The 20,329-nt window shown below is 42.2% G+C and overlaps 1 protein-coding gene across 1 annotated transcript in view; it reads left to right on the top strand.

The window, feature by feature from the left end:
• Positions 1 to 20,329, top strand: part of TXLNB (taxilin beta) — a 30,278-nt gene extending 9,949 nt beyond the window's left edge. Inside the window, exons 4-10 of the mRNA XM_081187887.1 lie at positions 983 to 1,153; positions 7,609 to 7,803; positions 9,385 to 9,504; positions 13,054 to 13,128; positions 14,909 to 15,001; positions 16,975 to 17,070; positions 18,641 to 20,329. Coding sequence (XP_081044013.1) covers positions 983 to 1,153; positions 7,609 to 7,803; positions 9,385 to 9,504; positions 13,054 to 13,128; positions 14,909 to 15,001; positions 16,975 to 17,070; positions 18,641 to 19,252 — 1,362 coding nt within the window. The 3' untranslated portion in view covers positions 19,253 to 20,329. The remainder of the gene's footprint in view (positions 1 to 982; positions 1,154 to 7,608; positions 7,804 to 9,384; positions 9,505 to 13,053; positions 13,129 to 14,908; positions 15,002 to 16,974; positions 17,071 to 18,640) is intronic.

The following is a 20,329-nucleotide window of genomic DNA, read 5'->3' as shown; positions in this document are numbered from 1 at the left end:
GATGCATGTCCACCCTTGTTTGATAAACTTGGACAGGAATGACTGAAGAAGGCCTGTTTTGACCATCAATGCAAAGCCTTCCAGCTTCTCCAGGGGGGAAAGGAGCGACCACAAGTCAGATAATTGTTTTCCTTTCAGCAAGTGTTAAAATTACTTTATCATTTTTTAAAAAATGAAAAAGGCCAGCTACAAACCTCAAACCACCTATTCTGAAATGAACAGTTACAGCTTCAGGTTACAGGAACCAGACTTTGGTCTGACCTCATATTTCCTTTGGCCAGCATCTATTTAATTTGGAACAATTTCTTTTGGAGCTGTCCACCTTTAAGTAATGCTTATTGAAATCTTGGTTTTTCAGCCGCTTTCTTTTATCATTGTCTTGTGCTGTGCCCAAGGGGGATGACAGCTTAGCAAAATCTATGCCTGGGCTGAGATGAGTGAGGTCAAGGAAGCTGCTGAAAGGTCTTGCAGTGATGTCATGGGTAACATTGTCAACTTTTAAAGTGAATTTTAGTCTTGTGCCTCTTTACCAGCTGTGAAGCCATTAGTAGGTGGTGATGCTTATCTCAGTTCTATAAAAAGCTTTGCCTGGTGATTTCTGCATAGCAAGCTGCTGTTAAAAGGTGCAAGCTCAGGCAGCCAGGACAATTCCCTCCATTCCCAGGGCAGATGCAAATGCCGGTCATGGCCACCATCCAAGAGTTCTGCTTTCTAAAGGTAGAAACCACTATACAGCTAGTGGCCTGATTTGTTGGGAAAGTGGTTTATTAGGAACAGGATCGTTGTCCTAGCAACTTATCAATCAATTAAGCACAACTCTCATTTTATCTCTTCGCTGTAAAAATAAAATGAGAAAGGTTTTCCAGCAGTCATGGGAGGCAGATGATTTAATGGTTCCCTGCAGTAAACCAGAACTCCCACTCAAATAAATATTAGTTTCTGTTTCTGTCCTCCCTTTACCCCACCCCCTTTTATTTTTTAGCTGGAGGAACATCGTGCTGAACAGAAGAAACTAAAGTATCTGCAGAAAAGGCAGGCACAGCTCACAAAGGAGAAGGACCAGTTGCAGAGTGAACACAGTAGAGCTGTCCTTGCCCGAAGCAAACTGGAAAGTCTCTGCAGAGAGCTACAAAGACACAACAAAACCCTGAAGGTAAAACAAATCCACACTTCCTCTTCTCCCATTGCTTTCCCCCTGGGAAAGCCACTCTTAAACCATTCAGAGCCGTGCTTTATAGGCATGGAACAAGGCCTGAGAAGAACATACTGACAGCCGCACTAATTTGTCTATTCCCAATCCAGAAAGTCTGGCAATTTGTAGACCTGTGGATAAGTGAACTGTCTTTATCAAGGAATTTTAAGCATTCTCAAATCCCAATTCAATGGTCTTCAGAAGATGCCATGACACTATTTCAAATCAGTTTAAATATATTGTTGCTGATGGCCAAGGATTCTCTTGTGCAGTAGATTAGTTTTTCAATGGCGGTCAATGTTTGGGAGTCAGCTGGCAAACTCTGACAGGTTTGGAGTGTGTGTGGAGAAATGGCTGTTTTTATGTTATTGGAAGGGAGAGAAAAGAGGGCTGTGAATTAGCTCAAGTCTGGAAATGCTTGAAAGTACAGGACTGCTTTTTGAATAGCCTGGTCACTGCCTCAAGTTTTGCTCATATTTGTACATTTGTAAGCAAAGTAAATGTAGGTTTACCATTGCTCCAAACCCATTTTGTGCTGCCCAGGCAACTTTACAATAGTATAATGTAGATGTGCTCCCTGATTAATGTTTTTTTTTTTGTTTGTTTTTTTTTGAGTGACAAGCATGCTGATTGGAGTGCACCTTATTCTAAGGTTACCAGATTTTTTCCCATGAATCCCGGGACACTTTTCAACTTCAGTCAGAATGGATGGATTTTGTCAGGGGACTGATTTGTAAATCTGGGGACTGTCCCCGGGAAACGGGGACGTCTGGTAACCTTACCTTATTCCCACCTCTCACATTAGGAACAATGACCATCTCCTAGTTAGTTATTAATGCTGTGCCATAATTGCAATTTTTGGGCTGTGCTATTGTTTCCAGTATTTGCAGTTTTGTGCTAAAATGACTGAACCGTAAATATAGGTATATGGCCCAGATTGAGCATATGGTAAATTTACCCAGCATCTCTCTGGATTGCATTATGAGATTCCTGTTGATTTATGTATGACAGATGTGGGGAACCTTCCAGATGTTGATGGACCACAACTCTGTCATCATCAATCATTGGCTATGCTGCCTGGGATTGATAGGAATTATAGTCCAACAGTATCACAGATGCCCATCCGCTATTGTATGGAAACCAGTGTCATGTTAACAGTGCTTTTGATTGCACCTGGAGTGAAAGAAGACAGCTTTGCCCCCTGTTAAGGAAACAAATTCCAAGGCATTGGATGGACTTCCGGGTTGGCGCGATTCGGAAATGGCGGATTCCCTCCGAGCTGCGGAGGGAATCGGCTCAACCGAGGACGGGTCTTTGCCACGCCGGCGACGCGGGGACCCTTAAAAACCGCAGGCGCGGAAGCCTGCGGACTGAAGACTCGGCGGGTGCCTTAAGCGCCCCCCCGATCCACGAAGAGCCTTTTTAAAGGCTGCGGAGAGGATACGGAGGGTGGCGTGGCACTGAGAGTCGATCGCTACCTCGGTGGAGTGAAGCCGCGAGCCATGACCAGAGAGCGCTGACTTCCTTCCTTGAAATTTGGACTGAAAAGAAAGAACCCGTGAGTAAGACGGAATTGGATTTTAAAAACATTGCCCTGAATTGGAGACAACCGGGGGGTGTGCTAAAAGGAAGTCCGCACCCCCCCCCCTTGCAGACGATCTAAGCAACGACAAAGTGCTAAGCTGGAGAGCCTACCCTTGGAGGGGTGAGTTAAAAAGGACACTAACTTCCAAGATTTAGTTAAAGGAAATTTTGAGCTGGAGAGTGGAGACTGGGAAGCCTTCTTTTTGCTTTAAACAACCCCCCCTCCCGGCCCGGGAGCGTCCTGTCTCTGTGCCTGTGTAAGAGCTGCGGAGTTTGACAGCTGTCAAAGCTGTCAAGCGGGCAGTTTAGAGTGGAAAAATTGCTATTTAAGATCCCTCTGGACTAAGATGAGTTACAATTGAATCAAGATTGTTGGAAACAAAGTAATAAAAATAAGTTAAACGATTGTTGGAGAAAAGACTAATAAGTAACCAGATCCCCCCTAGGGGGAATTCTGTGAAACTACAATGGATACAATGGCTGTGGATGGAAAGTTACTAGTGGAAATCGAAAGGATGTTTCAATTGGTGGGAACTCTACAAGAGCAGAGCTTAGCTATGAATAAACAACTTATGACCTTGACTTCTGGAACAGGCAGCTCTGCTGTATGTATTGAGGACCTGAATGAGAAAGAATCCACAGCTGAATGGGAACTGATATCTGAAAAGGTGGAAGAGACTAAACAAGAAAAAGAGAAAGTAAAGCTGGGAAGTAATAACCAAAAGCCGACATCTGTGGAACATAAGCAAGGAGATTTTTGGATTACACCTACCACAAGTCTGCGAAAGATGAAGAAGATGAAGGAGGAGGCCCCGGGAGTTTATGGAACACAGGAACTTAAAACAAAGAAATATGATGGGGGCCTCCATTCTGACTTTGACTTTGAGGATGCAGGATTTGTGGAAACCTTTCAGCAGTGGCTTTCAAATGTCCTTGTGGGAAGAGAATATGGTTTGATGGCGAAAGAGCTTTTTCCAGACTTGATGACCGACATAAAGGACTACCAACAAGATCGGCGGAGAGGGACTGAAAGAGACTTGAAAGCCTCGGACGTGAGGAACCCAGGCTAAGAACTGCTATTCTGGATATGTATTGGAAGGGACAAAAACCGGGGATGGGAGGGAGGGAAGAAGAGAATCTTAAAAACACTCAAGACCTTTAGGTTTAGTTAATATGACTTTTAATTAAGACAAAATGAGAAATCGACGGAAGAGAATTTGAGTCCAACTTAGGAAAAATCTATATTTCTTTATAAAAAAGGTGATAAGATGGTTAAGAGGAGAAACACCAAATTGCTGACACAATCTTGGGAATTGGGATGCACGAGGGGGGGTGGGGGGAAGTCTGGGAATAGGGTTAGGAAACTAGGATTTTCGGAATTTATACATGTTCTTGTCTTGTGTCTTTTTTGTGTGTGTTTTGTCTTTATAAAAGTGGAAAAACCAATAAAAATTTACAAATTCCAAGGCATTGAGGTGGGCACTTTGTGCTTTGCTCAGTTGTGTTGCACCAGTGAAGCAAATGACAGAATTATTTGTATTGCCAGGCCAAAGTGCTTTTTAGATATTTGTGTCCTTCTTCCCAGCAGCGTTTTAGCACTGAGGCACTTCTGCAAATATCTATTGCAACACAAGCCACAGAATGTATATCCAGTCATTAAGTAAGACTGCATGCCTGCCTCACCATGCTAACTGGGATCTAATAAGTGTAGCCAATGCATTTAATTTTGATAAACCAATTTGGCACTGGGAAAGACCTTTTACTTGACCCACCTCTGGGGTTGTTGTTTTATTTTTGTACTTCCCATGTGTCTCTCTGACATAACATTGCACATGTTCAAATGGGAAGTTGTTGAAACAGTGGCAATGGGGACCTATATGCAATGAATTTATGCTATGCTGCCACTGTAATGTTTTAAATGGCCAGCCAGCACATGGGTGCATAGTCTAATAACTGCTCCCAATCCTAGCTAGAAAACAAACAAACAAATGAAATACAGTGGTACCTCGGGTTACAGATGCTTCAGGTTACAGACTCCACTAACCCAGAAATAGTACCTCGGGTTAAGAACTTTACTTCAGGATGAGAACAGAAATTGCATGGCACAGCGACAGCGGAAAGCCCCATTAGTTAAAGTGGTACCTCAGGTTAAGAACAGTTTCAGGTTAAGAATGGACCTCCAGAATGAATTAAGTTCTTAACCCAAGCTACCACTCTAGCTTCAACATATTATATCAACAATCCTTCTAGTGTGTTGCAGCAGTGGAAAAGGGGAGGTAATCATTCCGAATCCTATGTGTGCTTACTACAAAGGAAGGGCTGCTAAATTCAATAGAACTTCATCCCAATTAAGTGTGCATAGAATTGGAGTCTCAGCAACATTTCTGCAGTCTACACATCCATGTTTGTGCCTTTTGGATTAAATGAATTGCAGCCAAATACTGCTTTCTTAATGTATTTTTTGTCCGTTGAGGATACCTGATACCGTGGCATGGGGACTACCTTCAGCTTAAAAGTACTCTGCTAGAAACCTTAGTCTTAATTCAGTTACTATATCTTCTGTAACAATAAATCTTTGTTTGTGTTGGTCTGCCCAGATGTAACTCCTTGCTCTTTTCAAAGCTGCTATCTCATTAGTGGATGTTTTTATGCTCATTATCTGGCATCTACAGTGCACTCTTTTTTTGCAGGATAGACTGGTGACAACTCCCATTTGTTCTGCAGCAAAAGTGAACCGTATAAGCAGCTGCCCTGCTGTTTTTGATCTTGTAATCTGAATTAAAGTGGCATCTTAAGTCTGACAAGTGAGATGGAGCCATGCAGCTCTATCCCTCTCTACTGGCCAACTGTTGTCTTGAGTACAATACAGGGCCCAACTCCACAACCCTTCCAGTATTATATCAATGGCCAGGAGCCCTGCCAGGCACCGTGGTACAAGTTCATTGCTCAGATTCAACCCACCAGCACACGGCCAGCAGTTTCTGGTAGGAAATCCTTTGTTCCCAAACCCCATGAATCCTGAGAATAAAATGCCAGCTACAGACATGGGCTCTTAGTTACCGCCTTCTTGATCAATGTACTGTCAGCGTTTGCCTGATTTTTGGCAGAATGTGACTGAAATTAATTGTGTGCCTCCACCTTGCTTCCAGAATAGGGGCAGGGAGGCTGCATAACATGAGAGGGCTGCTGCTTAACAGGAGAACCCTTAAAAACATACACCCACATAGATACACACATGCGCCCACACACACAAAATCTAGTGGAATAGAACAGATAGACCCACACACTCCCAAACCCCTTAAATACAGGAGATAGTGGCGTACAATGGTGCAGTGTTCAATTTTGAAGTGCAGGAGCTCATCAAGAAAGCTCTCCAAGCAATGTTCCCAAGAGGAGTCACAGGCATTCTCGTAGTACCCAAATTATTAGGAACACTGGAAGAACAATCCTATATAAAATTTCCAGGGAGTGGTTTCCACTGAACTCAGTGATTCTGCCTGCTTGCATTCAACTTGGAAGACACAGTGAGTCTTAACAAAAGATCACCAGCCTGTTGAAATGAAGCCTTTGGCTTTTTCTTGAGAAATGCAAAAGATCTTGCTAAGAAGTATTCCTGCTGAAATTGCTAGCATGAAGCCCATCAGAGGACAGAACTATCCAACCTCTCTTTGATTGATTGATTGATTGATTGATTGATTGATTGCTTTTTCCAAATCTGCTACAAATGAACTTGTCAGCTTTATCACCTCATTTATGTGACAGGGCAAGGAGGGTCCATTGGTCTAGTATATGGCAGTGGTGGTTTTATTAAGTTGTGAATTGCCTTTTATATACCGTAACTCTCCAAGTGATTTGCAATCCAACAATAAGAATCTACTAAAAAGATTTTAAAAATATACAAAACAACTGGAGGTGGGATTAAAAGCACTACAAATAAACACCCAATTTTTTCATATAAATGGAACAGTTTGTAGAAACAAAAATGTCTTGTTTCTAGAAAGTATAAGTAGTGCACACCTGTACAAAGGGTGGGTGCTTGTCATATCTCTACAGTCTCTAAGGTAGGAATGGGGAACCTGTGGCCCTCTAGATGCTGTTGACTCCAACTCCCATCATTGTGCTGGCTAGAGATGAAGGTAGCTGGAACTGCAGCAACATCTGGAGCGCCACAAGTTCTCCAGCCCTGCTGTGTGTCTACAAAGTTGACTTCATGGATCAGAAAAGGAATGGGTGCGGGGGAAAGAGGGTGAAGAAAGGAAGACAAATGTTGCCTTTTATGCATATGTTCACATATGTTTACCCCGTTTTTTGACCTTCGTCCTAAAGGTCGCCTTCAAAGATTTACCACACTTACCATGAAATAAAACCATCAATATTTTAAACTCAGTAAAACAGAACTGGAAAACTTGCATAGTGGTACAATCCTGTGCAGGTTTCCTTGGAAAGAAATCCCACTGTGTTCTGTGGTGCTTACTCCCAATGAAAGAAATAAAATTTAAGAAAGCTTTCCCCTTCCTTTTTACATATACAGAGACAACAAGGGAGGGAAACCAGTTTGTAACGTTTATTTCATTGCTGTTGCAAATTCTAAGCCCTCAAATCAGAGCAAGAAACATTTCAATCTCAATATCGTAAATGAGGCGCAATAATGAATGTGCCCCCCAAAGTCATTATTTCGTCTGCCCTCCCATTCCTGTTTGAAGGGCACCCAAATCCCCCCACCTGCAAAAGGATGTGTCTCTCACTCATTCACTACAATAACAAAAATCTGGATGCTAATTATCTCCTATGGAAATAATATAATTTGCTTTTATTGGAATATTGCATTACAGGAGGAGACCCTTCAGCGAGCAAGAGAGGATGAGGAAAAAAGGAAGGAGATCACTAATCATTTCCAAGGCACCTTGAACGATATCCAGGGGCAGATTGAGCAGCAAAGTGAAAGGAACATGAAGTTGTGCCAGGAGAACAGTGAGCTGGCAGAGAAATTGAAAAGTATCATAGATCAGTATGAAGTCAGAGAGGAGGTGAGAACAACATACAAATACTGCAGAAGGCTAACTTGTGCCAGATCTGTTGCCGTAATTTCTAGTCTTCTCTGTTCATTCCTCTTGCAAGTGCATTCAGCTTTTGGCAAAAAGCAGCATAGCTATTTAGTGTATATGCTCACCCACCCATTCACTGCAGGTAAGTTTCAAAAAGCATCTCTAAAGACATATGCAAACCAAGAATCCTTCTCCCCTTACATGCCCAGCTTTGGAGCACAAATTAGTAGCTTATTAATTTGGTTATTTATTGGAGTATGCTCCATACTGGGTATACACAGGGCATCTAAAATCTAAATTTTAAATATCTAAATTAGATATTAAATATCTAAATTAAATATCTAAATTAGATACCTTGTTTTGAAAAACTACCGTAAATCACTAGGTTTCATTTCCACTGGCACTGTCTGTATGCAAGACATTAATAATTTTGAAATAACTTTACCTTACTATAAAATATTTGCCTTTGGCTGTTGTCACGCTGGTGACTGAGTGCACATGTGGCAGCTAGGTTTAAACAGGGTGAGGGAAGCCTGGGAAGCCTGAGAAGTCCCAGGCACAGCAGTCAACCCAAGCAGGTCTTCCAAGGATCTTCCTGTTGTCATTGCTGCCACTGGTGGAATGAAGGGGGGAAATGTCCTTGTTGTTGCCGCTGCTGAGAGAAGCCCCAGAAGAAGGTGGCAGGGACTGAAGGGAAGAAAGCCTTTCTGCCCTTCATTCCCACCCTGGCAGCTAGTGGCCCATGGTCCAAACAGGAAGAGTGAGTGAAGAGGTGAGCAGAGGAAGTGAGCCAGGCCCAGGCAGGCAGGAGGACGGAGTGGGTGGAGAAAGGGAGCACTCCCTTCCCAATATCACTGGCTGCTGCCCCTAACCAAGGGGGGAGGGAGGTTGGTGCAGTAAATGGCAGCAGGAGCATCAGATTGCCTCCACCACTGTACTCCCATGACTCACTCCTCCCCTTTCAGTTAAGTGTCAGTGACCCAAGAAGTCAATCAAGTAACAGTTACAGGGAACCAGGCAGAAGGCCTTCTCGGTAGTGGCACCCACCCTGTGGAATGCCCTCCCACCAGATGTCAAAAAGAAAAACAACTACCAGACTTTTAGAAGACATCTGAAGGCAGCCCTGTTTAGGGAAGCTTTAAATGTTTAATAGATTGTTGTATTTTTATATTCTGTTGGGAGCTGCCCAGAGTGGCTGGGGAAACCCAGCCTGATGGGTGAGGTATAAATAATAAATTATTATTATTATTGTATCGGAGAGCTCCACCTGCATCATCTCAGCAGCCGCTACAGTTGGAGTTTAAGATGTTGTGTGGGGAAGAGTTCAGGGTATGGTGGGTAAGCAGAGTTGGCGAGCAAAGTGAGCAGGAGCAGAAGCCCCAACATTTAAATATGTCATGCTTACTTGACTGTTAACCCTGCTATATTCAGTCAGGCCAACCTTAGATAAATGTGCATAAGGACTGCAATTCCATATGGAATTTTTAAACTCTAAAAATCCATTATTTCTATAGGCAGGGAAATCACTACAAACAAAATGCATTGCAATGTGTTTTCTTCCAGCACCTAGATAAGATATTTAAGCACAGGGAACTTCAGCAGAAACTGGTGGATGCCAAGCTTGAACAGTCGCAGGAAGTGATGAAAGAAGCTGAGGAACGACATCAGCGAGAGAAGGAATATGTAAGTACTTGCCTTTAGCTTTATTTTTCCCTTTAGGCCAAGCGCAGGTCTGGAATGCCATCTTCCCATTTTAAGTACTTGTTCCTGGTCTGAACTGAGACAAGTGGCCTCCTATCTTAGCACTGAGTGGGATCCACCCTGGTTTAAAATCTGTAACAATACACAAGCCGGTGCCACTGGGCCTGGTAGGGCAGAAGGCAGAGAGGAAGAGTAGGGGGCGCCTGAACCAATGGCAGGCAGAGGCAGCTAACTCTAGTTTTGCTTCCATTCTCTTCCCTGTTCCACAAAGTTGACACTGAAGCGAAGGAAGGGGAAGCTGACAAGCAGTTTCACCACTGGAGTGGTTGTAAGTTAGAGAGCAGTCAGGTGGGCTCAGGGCAGACTGAAGCCAGTGCAAACAAGCCTACAGTTTGCTCAAGCATCTGATGCCCCCATGAGAAATTATGTTTGTTTGCCATAGCGATATCCTACAGCTCTCTGGGTACACATGCGGTTATCCATGCTTCTGCTTACTTCAGTCTTGTGATGTCTATTAGACCAAGACAGGAACTAGCCTGAAGGCACCCAGTGAGATCCATGACCAAGAGACAATTCTGAACCCAGATCTTCCCAGTCCCAGCATTCTTCACACTAGGCTACACTGGCTGTGGGGTTTTTTTTTTTTTTTTGTGCACTAGGGCACTTGGAAATTATAGCTATATAAGCATGAAGCTTAGCAAACACAAGACTCCTTTAACATCTCTGCTCTGTGCAGTCAAGTACTCCCCGACTGAATTATAACCTACCCACAAACAAATCGGAGTGAATGGTCAGTAGCCAGCGGTGTCTAACCTCTCCACGCTTTTTTTTTTTTTTTTTGGCAAATAAATCCTGATGTCTGCTCAATAAACAGGTGATCTGGAAGCAGCCTTCTTTTCAGAGGACAAATTGAGAGCAAAAAGCAAAGGCTGAAAGCAAGAGCCATCAGACAATGGAATAGCTCTGCTGCCTCCCTGTGGCATAGGGGAAGCTGTTCTCACTCATATGGCATACTGGCTGTTTGTACAACTAGTCGTGTTCGTCATATTATTAAAAACTCAAATGTTCAATGCAGTACTCTTATCCTTACAACTTAAAACATGCCTTAGGAAACATTTTCCAGGGATGCACACCCCTTTTCCTAGTTATCATGAATTTCAAGAGCTCCCTAGACCTTTTATCATTACAAAACTGGCAACTACTCTTAGCTGCTGAGAGAAAGACACCCCCGCCCCAAGATATACCCAAATTTCCCTAAGATAACCAGCTTAGTATCCATACAGAGGGGCTTGATCTAGCACTGATACAGCAGGTAACCAGTTACCATCAGCATTATACTTCATCCCCAAGATCAGGTCTAGATTTAAGTGGAGGCCATGACCGCATGCATTCATCCAGACAGGTATTGCTGCCACCGAACCAGCTTCAGCATTCGCATGAAGGGGGTCACTCCAGGGAGCCAATTCCAGTTTCATTTTACTAACCCAGCTTGATGCGTCATTACTAATTTTTCTTTAGAAAGGGGAGGAGTTCCATTTTGACGGGGTGCTAAGCGTTTTGTCTGCAGGCTTTGGTTTCACAGGAAAAGGCTGCTGGAAAATACCTGGGCAGGTGGATGTTGTTACTGGTATTGCCTCAGACAATATGTGAACCAGTAGATAGAAGCAGGCTGACTTCTTAATCACGACTGCAGCACTCTTCTGGTTGTTTAGTGACTCCTGGTAGAACTTTATGTCCAGAACCTTGAGGTTGTAAACTCAGTCTCAAGCATGACTGGAGGTTATAAATTTGTGAGTGGGGTGTTTGCTAGCCTTCTGAATTCATCTAGCTCCCCAAAGCAGTTAGGTCCCCCCCCAATGTTGCTTATAATTATACATATTTTTTCCCTGAGGCTCAAAGGTGCTAGATAGTCGCCACAGTTCCAGGCTCTTTGGGCAGCCTTGGGATTGACAGGCTCTGCATGACCCATTGCTACCTACAGCCACAGCAACATTTGCTCTCAACACCAGTGCTATCAGCTTATTAGAATTGCAGATGAACTCCAGGTTCCATTGACTAACTGGCAACTTCCCTCTGTCCATGTCTTGTGAATTCCCATTTATTGAAATTAGGCCAGAGCGCCTTTCTGGAGCAATGAAAATTGTCTGTGGTCATAAGAAGTTTCGAGAAGTTCTTCTCTGAAAGAGTTATTTACTACATCCCTGTCTTTTAATTAGAATGCCAGTTTAGACAGGAAAGTTCAGGCAGAAGGGAATCAGAGCAGTCCCACTGAGGCTGTGCTAAGCCTAGCCTGGAGCAGTTCAACTTTAACAAGATTCTTCGGACATTTCTATAATTCTAGGAGTGGGCAAGAGCTGAAGAACAAGCTTTATGCGTGTAAACTGCATTCAGTAGCACTGTACTGTATTCTTTACGAATTGGTTTCTGCTTTGAGTCCTTCCTCGTTTCTGCTTCATGTTTTATTAATAAAAAATACCAATATTTGTGTTTGGCTGAGCAGGTTGGCTTCTGAAGATTACCTCAGGCTGCATTTTTTATTTTGATTTTTTTAATAAAAAAAATCATGCTAATTTAAAACACTGCTTTGAACATTTGCTTTTATTGCAGGGTAACTCCTAGCTGTTTTTTAAAATAAATATTTATGGATAACTTAAAATACATTTGCTACAGGACATCAATAAGACCAGAGAAGGGGGGGGGAACGACTGTTTAGTGAGCCACAACAGATTACTGGAAAAAATTATTTCTGCCTCATCAGTTATGCTGGACTTCTTCAGCATCCCTGCTGGAATATGTGACAGGGAAGGCCTGATGAAATTTTTAAGCAGTGTCAAAATCCAGACAGTTTGCAGGATAAATGACTATCCTGAAGCCCGACTTGGCCCTCAGGCTATTCAGCATTTTGTTTTATACCGTTAAACACAACCAACCTGTAATTCTCCCAAAAGATTTTATTTTTATCTCACTTTTTAAAAAAAACCACTGGTGAAGGGGGTAAAAAAAAACCCCACACACCTATCATTTTGAAAGCCACACAAAACAGCCCTTGTGTATATTGCTTCACTTCATTGCTCTAGCTTTTGCAGCAGTTGTTTGGAAAGTTAGAATGCTAACAATGGCAGACCTTGGGGTCTCAAATTTCAGCAGTGCAAAAATTTGGTGCCCCCTGCCTCTTTCCTTCTGCTCTACATCATAGTTGTGGCACCTCCAAGATAGTAGTGTGTGCAGTGCTTTTTTTCTTTAAAAAAATGTTTAGGGGTCCTCTCATTTTCCTACTCATACTGAAATACTGCCCCTCAGTGAGGCCAAACTTAGATTCACAACATGTTTAGGGGTATGCACTGAGTGTGTGTGTGTGTTTGTGTGTGTGTGTTTGTGTGTGTGTGTGTGTGTGAGAGAGAGAGAGAGAGAGAGAGAGAGAGAGAGAGAGAGAGAGCGCTTTACAAGTAGATGAATGCTGGATTCTAAGGACTTTTGACTGAAATGAAAAGTCCACGTATTCCACTGCTATTCCTTTTGTGTCAAACATAGCTACTTAACCAAGCTGCAGAGTGGAAACTACAAGCAAAAATGCTGAAGGAGCAAGAGACAGTTCTCCAGGCCCAGGTGAAGAACAGCTGCTGACTGTATGATGTGCCTCTTTATTTGAAGGGGGTGGGAATGAATGTACTAAAGACAGGGGAGAGTTTAATATATGGTTTGCGCTTCACGCTTCATTAAAGCATATCCTCTGCAAGCAAAGGTCAGATGAGCATGCACTTGGGAAGTATTTGCATTGATCTGACCATAAACTATGTCGCATCTCAAGGGGCGGAAAGAATCAAAACATATGATGACCAGGGTCAGAGGAATATTATTATTTTACTGTATTTTACTGTATTATTATGTATTTTACTGTATTGGGTCATTTTCTCTTTAACTTTACACCAGCAATTATTTATTTAGTGCAGAGTGGGAAACCGATGGCCTTCCAGATTTTATTGGATACCAGCCAGCATGCCCAGTGGTCCCTGCCCCTGCCTTGGTGGTTTCTTCCATTGTCCCATGTCAGAGGCTATTAATTATTTGTTCTCTTTTTATTATTTTTGCAAGCTACTTTAGGTATGTTTCACTTCATGTTAGTTTTATTTCTAATGGGTGGTTAGTCTACGGGCCATATCCAGCCCTCTCAATCATTTTCTTGTGGTTTCCAACCCACCCTTTCCCCCATTTTTTTAGAAAAGTAGTTTTTTAAAATTGAAAATGCAAAAATATTTATGACCCCCCACCTCTCCAAATGTGCCCTTTAAAGCAAACTAAAAATTAGCTATACTTCCTTTTATACCTTGGACAAGTCCACTTTGACATGTATCCCCTGGAGAGTTCATCCTTTGTCAGTGCAGCCCCCAGCCAGAAAAAGTTAAGTCTCCCTTGTTTTATAAGATTATATATTCTGCTTTTTTTATCAAATGATTCTCAAGGCAGCTTGAAATTGACTGTAATACCACATACCTCAAAAATGGAGGCAGACACGGGGCAGATCATATGGCAAGATGAGAGTTGTTGTTTTTTAATGGATACGTGATGTTCCTACTTCCTGTTTTCGAGTCAGTTACTCTTGTGTACCACGACCTGTCAGCTATAGAACAAGTAACAATAAGTGGAAGACTTGAGTGCAGGGATAGTCTTAGTACCAATCTTATTAATGCTCTCAGACTTGGAAGTTTTCCTAGATGGAGAAGGCATTTCAAGGTTTTAATGGGCAGCAAAGTAGTAACACAATTCCATAACTTGTTTTCATGTTTACAATAAATAGGTGAAATCATGCAAATGCTACTAAAGTCCCCCCCCCTTTTAATAAATTAATCCAGTAAGAAATTTATTTAAGAGAGAGCCACCCCTGTTATGTACTGTGCCCTTATGACAAAATAGCAGAGGTAAGAGAAGAACTGGATTTATGAGATATTGAAAGACATAAGGGAGAGAAGACATAATCTGTCCAAAGGAAGGAAAGAACACATTAAAAAATGCAAAAGTCTTTTGCCCTGACCACTAGAGGTCCCTCCCAGACCTTATCAAGCTTCAGAGCATCCAGTACATCTTATTTACCTACTTTGAGTGATGCTGGTGTTTTAACCTAATAACATATCTGTTGTTGTTTTTGCTTCCAAGTACCTTTTTCCTATTTTTAGTTTTTGATATCCTCCTCTCAAAAGATCATTTGCCCCAGATAGATTAAAATATTCTCTAAGTATAAAATAAATTATTTGCTAAAAATTATAGTCTCTTTCATCTTGCTCTCTTCCTGCAATAATTTGAAAGTTTGGGCAGGGGGTTCACCTTTCTCGCTGTGGAACTATGAACGGAATTTGTGGAAGTGACTTATGTTTCCTTTCTCTGAATACAGCTTGCTCTCTATTCTGAACGATTTGAGGAGTTTCAGAAAACCTTGACAAAAAGCAATGAGGTGTTTGCCAGCTTCAAGCAAGAGATGGATAAGGTCAGTTAATACATTTTGTCTCTCAAATCTGTTCTGGAGGGCTTGCCATTTTGGTAGTGGAGGCTTCTTCAGGTTCACATGAGACTTTTTCTGTTATGGAATCAATCAGAAACACGTTGACATTTTCCTGTAAGGTGCAATGGATACCATTAAGAGTCAAACTCAAACAATTGGATACAGGGCAGTATTGATATTTAATAAATAATAATAATTAACCCTGCATTGCTGTCACACAGGTGTGTATACCTTATCACCATTAAACATTGTTGGAGCACAGAAACTGCATTTAGTGGCCCAAGTATGAATAAGACATTTCATCATCAGCATCATCAATTTGTGTGCCGCCTTTCCATAGTTAAAACAATGCTCAAGGCGGCTTACAACATGACAAGATTTACATAATTACCAACATAACAACATAACAAAAGTCATAAGCAGTAATTAAACACATCAAAAAGTACACAACCAAATGGAAAACCATTTCCACATAAATCATAAAATCTAAAACTAAGAATACAGCATTAATATCAGTCACAATATAAAATGACATAGATAAAAAATAAAAGCAATTTAAAAACAAAAATGGAGCCCTCTCTGCCCAGCAGCAGCAGCAACAGTCCTTTATGGAGCCTGTCAGGCCCCACCTTAAGCCAGGTGGAGAGAAGCAAGACAGAGCCCTTCAGGCTCTCATCAGGTCAGTCCTGCTGTATGATAATCTATTATTATTTAGCAATAGGTAAGAGAGGGTAGCTACTTTTTGAATGCTCTGCTGTGTATGGAAAGTATGCTAGGGAGAAGAGATTTAGATCAACTCTCTTGACATACTAACTTTTCCACAGGTATTTACTTGCATGTCATTCTGAGCAGGCTGTCCTTCCTAAAACAGCAGCACAGATATCTCCCGCTGCATAAGTCGAGTATTTTATGAGCCGCCTTGCATCCTCTGCGAGTACCTGCTCGCACTGCCAAAGTGTCTGTGGCTCCATATGACTTAGTTGTTCTGCCAGCTATCACTCACTCAGAGATTATAAATATGGATCAGAACAACTGACCCTTTTATTTTTTTTAAGAAGGTGTTCAGTGCTGACACTGTTCCAGACTATCATGGGACAGCTTGTAATTTGTGCAAAGCACTTAAAGATTGATTTCGAAGCAGTAAATTGTTTCCTGTGTTAATTATCCACAAAACCACACTGCCATTAAGGTGCTGTAATGTTTGTGTTATTCATTTGAATTAAGTGACTAATTCATTGAAAGCAAGAACTAATAGAGTAAAAGAACTATAATGGATTGGCAGTGCTATTATAGATGCGTGTTGCTCTTGCAACAAACATTTTGTGAAATCACTGACTTGTTACTGCTTTGAGGCAAGAATGTGTTCCACATACATGAGATATTGCTGTGTGCACACCTTGATGTGTGGGCTTTCAGTTGATCTCTGAAGAAAAGGAAACAGTAAATCTGACAGGCAAGTAGCACTTGGGGATCTAGTTGACAATGTCTTTTTATTCTAAGACCTTTATTTTCCACCATCAAATGTATTTTAACATGGGCAGAGTACAGTCAGAGATTTTTGTGAGCTGATCCCAAATTGAAGTTCTCCCATTTTCATGGTATGATAAGTGATTACAGTCATGCCTTGGCTCCCAAACAAATCAGCTCCTGACCACCACAAACCCAGAAGTGACTGTTCCGGTTTGGGAACTATTTTTGGAAGCCGAACATCCATGACTTCCAATTGGCTACAGGAGCCTCCTGCAGCCAATCAGAAGCTGCACTTTGGTTTCCAAACGTTTTGGAAGTCAAATGGGCTTTTGGAACAGATTCCATTTGACTTCCAAGGTACAACCGTACTGCCATAAGTCAAACTAGAACCCTTGACTATTGCCAAGGTTGGGATCAGCACTTGTTCACATGGGATATGTGTAAATGCTGGCTTGTTCCTGATGCCATCCGGATTTTCCCCTTCTTAGATGACCAAGAAAATGAAAAAGTTGGAAAAGGATACAGCTACGTGGAAAGCAAGGTTTGAGAACTGCAATAAAGCTTTGTTGGACATGATTGAAGAGGTGAGAAACCATTCCTTGAACAATTTTAAATTGCAATCTCATAAATTGTTCTGAATAATAGCTCTCTGATACAGCTTCCATTGTAAAGTTCATAGAGCATTCATAATCGCAAAGGGGCCATAGTTCAGTGGTACAGCATCAGCTTTGTATGGAAACAGTCTCAAGTCTCCATGCTTGCCTGAAACTCTGAAGAGCTTGTACCTGTCAGTGCAGACAATACTGAGCTAGATTGATCAATTCAGTCTGACTTGATGTGTGGCAATGCAATGGAAAAAGCAGTGGGAAACAGCTCCGAAAGCTTAAAATCACTATTTTGGGGGAGGTTTCCCCAAAAAAGCTAGACAATTTTGGGGTCTTCCTAAAAAGTTTTGCAGGTGTCAGGAATGTTACATTTTGAAATATAGCAACAGAGGGTTGGGGTGGGTATTTTTAAGAGTGGTTAAAAAAAGATGGTCACCTTCTTGCAGAATGTTTTGGGAAATTACATTCTAACTTAAAAAAGGTAAAGGGACATTAGGTCCAGTCGTTATTGGCCGAGGGAGCCGGTGTACAGCTTCCGGGTCATGTGGCCAGCATGACTAAGCTGCTTCTGGCCAACCAGAGCAGCGCACAGAAACGCCGTTTACCTTCTCCCCGCCAGAGCGGTACCTATTTATCTACTTGCACACTGACGTGCTTTCGAACTGCTAGGTGGGCAGGAACAGGGACCGAGCAACGGGAGCTCACCCCATCGCAGGGATTCAAACCGCTAACCTTCTGATCGGCAAGTCCTAGGCTCTGTGGTTTAACCCACAGCGCCACCCGGATCCCTAAATTCTAACTTAGTAATTGGCTAATTAGTGGCAGCTAATAAACGGGGGGGGGGGGAGTAGTTTATTGTATGTGGGATGCTTAAGCAACTGAATGACTAGCATAGAAATGTAAGGCTTTCGAGAGGAAGCAGATTGGTCCTAGTTCTGAGATGGGGAAGCTGCCAGTATGAATGGGCAGGGTGCTTTCCTGACTGTTTTGTGGCCTCTGGGCTGTGGAAGTAACTAAAAATAATGCATCACCTTTCTTTGCATGGATGATGTCGGGTGTGGAGAAAGCTATAACATTTTCTCTGAGCAAGATGGTTCAGGCAGGGAATTAAAAAAATATAAACAGAGATGTTTTAACATGACATTCTACTCCTTCTAAATTATCTGAACTTCACATTGCAGAAGTGAAAGTCTAACAGCATATGCTACGTGTAGTTTGTAACTTCCTGACTTGACTCCCTCCCCCCCCCCCCATTCTGGCAGTAAATGTTTACTTCTGTAACATTTGGCCAGCTCCAAAGATTTACATAAACTATTATAAAGACCCCAGGGCCTGTAGAACCACCCCAGAGAACTGTAAGACTGTGTCAGCAGGAAAAACACTTTGCAGAAGTGGCCAGGCCACTTCTTGATTGGGGAGGTCACTTTTCAAGCCATGTTCTTTAACCATCTTCCTGATTTTTGCTTGATCTGTTAAACTGGCCCCTCTGGTTGTCCTGTGCCATTTGTCGACGCAGCAGCCTTCAAACGCTTTGTTTGCTCTATCACAGAAAGCCATGCGAGCCAAGGAGTATGAGTGCTTTGTAGTGAAAATTCAAAGGCTGGAGAATCTGTGCAGAGCTCTTCAGGATGAAAGGAATGTGCTGTACAAAAAAATAAAAGATGCAAAATTCCCTGAGGAGAAGGAGGAGGAGGAAGAAGAGGAGGAGGAGGAGGAAGAACAACCACCACCACCACCAGAACTAAGTGGACAGGACGATGGTCTGAAAAATGAGGCTAGTGTGAGCTCCTCTGTTGCAGACCAGGCTGCTGCTGCTGAGCTACCTGCCACTGATGAGAATATGCTGAAGGATCTGGCTGCAGCTTTCATGGTGACCCATCATGAGGGAATGCTCCCAATAGCCGCTAATGTGGACACACCTGAAGCCCTGGTAGCCACTAATGTAGAAATGTCTGAAGAACCGTGTAATCTGCAATCATGTGCTCCAGTTTGTCCCCCAGAGCCATTGCTCCTGATGCCACAAGACACAGAGAATCTCTCCATACAGCCAGCAGCATCCACACCCACAGCAGAAAAACATGAAGGGGACACGGCGAAACAACTTGCTCAGGGTCATCCGGTTCTGCAGTTGTTGGATGCTGACATGGAAGGTGTTGATTAGTATTAATGTGATTATATTTCTTTCCCAACTGCCATCCTTTCATATATTTTTGTTCTAATTATGCGGCTTTAAAATGTTCACAGATTTGCTCCTCATAATCGTGGGACGTGACTTGTGTCTGTGACATCGAGCCCCGTCGGTAGCAATGCATTTTCAGTTTGCCCACTTTTTCATCAAATCAAAGCAAAAAAGTGCTTTCCTAAAGTGTCACAAAACGCATGGTGTTTGGTCCCATCAACCCGTTTTGAAAATCCGTAAGGCTCCCTACTTTAAGAACTACAGCACTTTAATTCAACATGCTCTCACAAACACCTGAGCACATTAGTTTGGTCTGAGGTGCCAGAATGTCACTTCTAAATATAGGAATAAATGTTACATGGGGGAAGCATACTTGGGGAAGTAGAAGCTGGAAAAGCAGTAATGTGAGGGTCAAATCTTATTCCAAAGTAACTACTAATTAGTCTATGATCTTCAAAACATTTTTGTTTGGACAGATTCTCCCGACTTCAAGCAATTCTGTGTCTCCCTGGGACCCCGATTCTTTTCTTTACCCCCAACGCAATCCTTTTCTCACAAGGAAGAATAGTTGTCTATGAGTCGCTAATGAAGTGTTGGATACAGAGAGATATGAAAAATAGTTAATGAGATTATACTTTTACTGTAGGCTAGCCTACAGGCCTCTCAGTTTTGTTGGATTCCCAACGTCCATCAGACTTGACCACTGGCCTTACTGGTTGGAGCTGATGGGAGTTGGGAGTCCTACAGTATCTGGAAGACTATAGGTTAGCTGCCTCAACCTATGTGCCTTGCTTTAATACTTTACCCTATGTCACTTAAAGTGTCACTATTTCAACATGTTTGGTCACAGTTCATCAATTTGTCATTAAGTCTCATTGAATTAAACATGTAACTTGGTGCCCTTGGTGGACTGCATAACATAAAAACTGAAGGAGGGTTTTTTCCCTTGTAGGATTGGATTGATTAAATCTGTAGAATTCTATCCTGAATTTGATAATTTAACTGTTTTGCTTGCTTATCAGTAGTTTAAACACTGAATTAATACAGTTTCAATGCCTA

This window comes from Podarcis bocagei (genome assembly GCF_964188305.1).
Source record: "Podarcis bocagei genome assembly, chromosome: 3".
NCBI lineage: Eukaryota > Metazoa > Chordata > Lepidosauria > Squamata > Lacertidae > Podarcis > Podarcis bocagei.
Note: the sequence above shows the minus strand (reverse complement) of the source record. Positions and strands in the feature narration are given on the sequence as shown.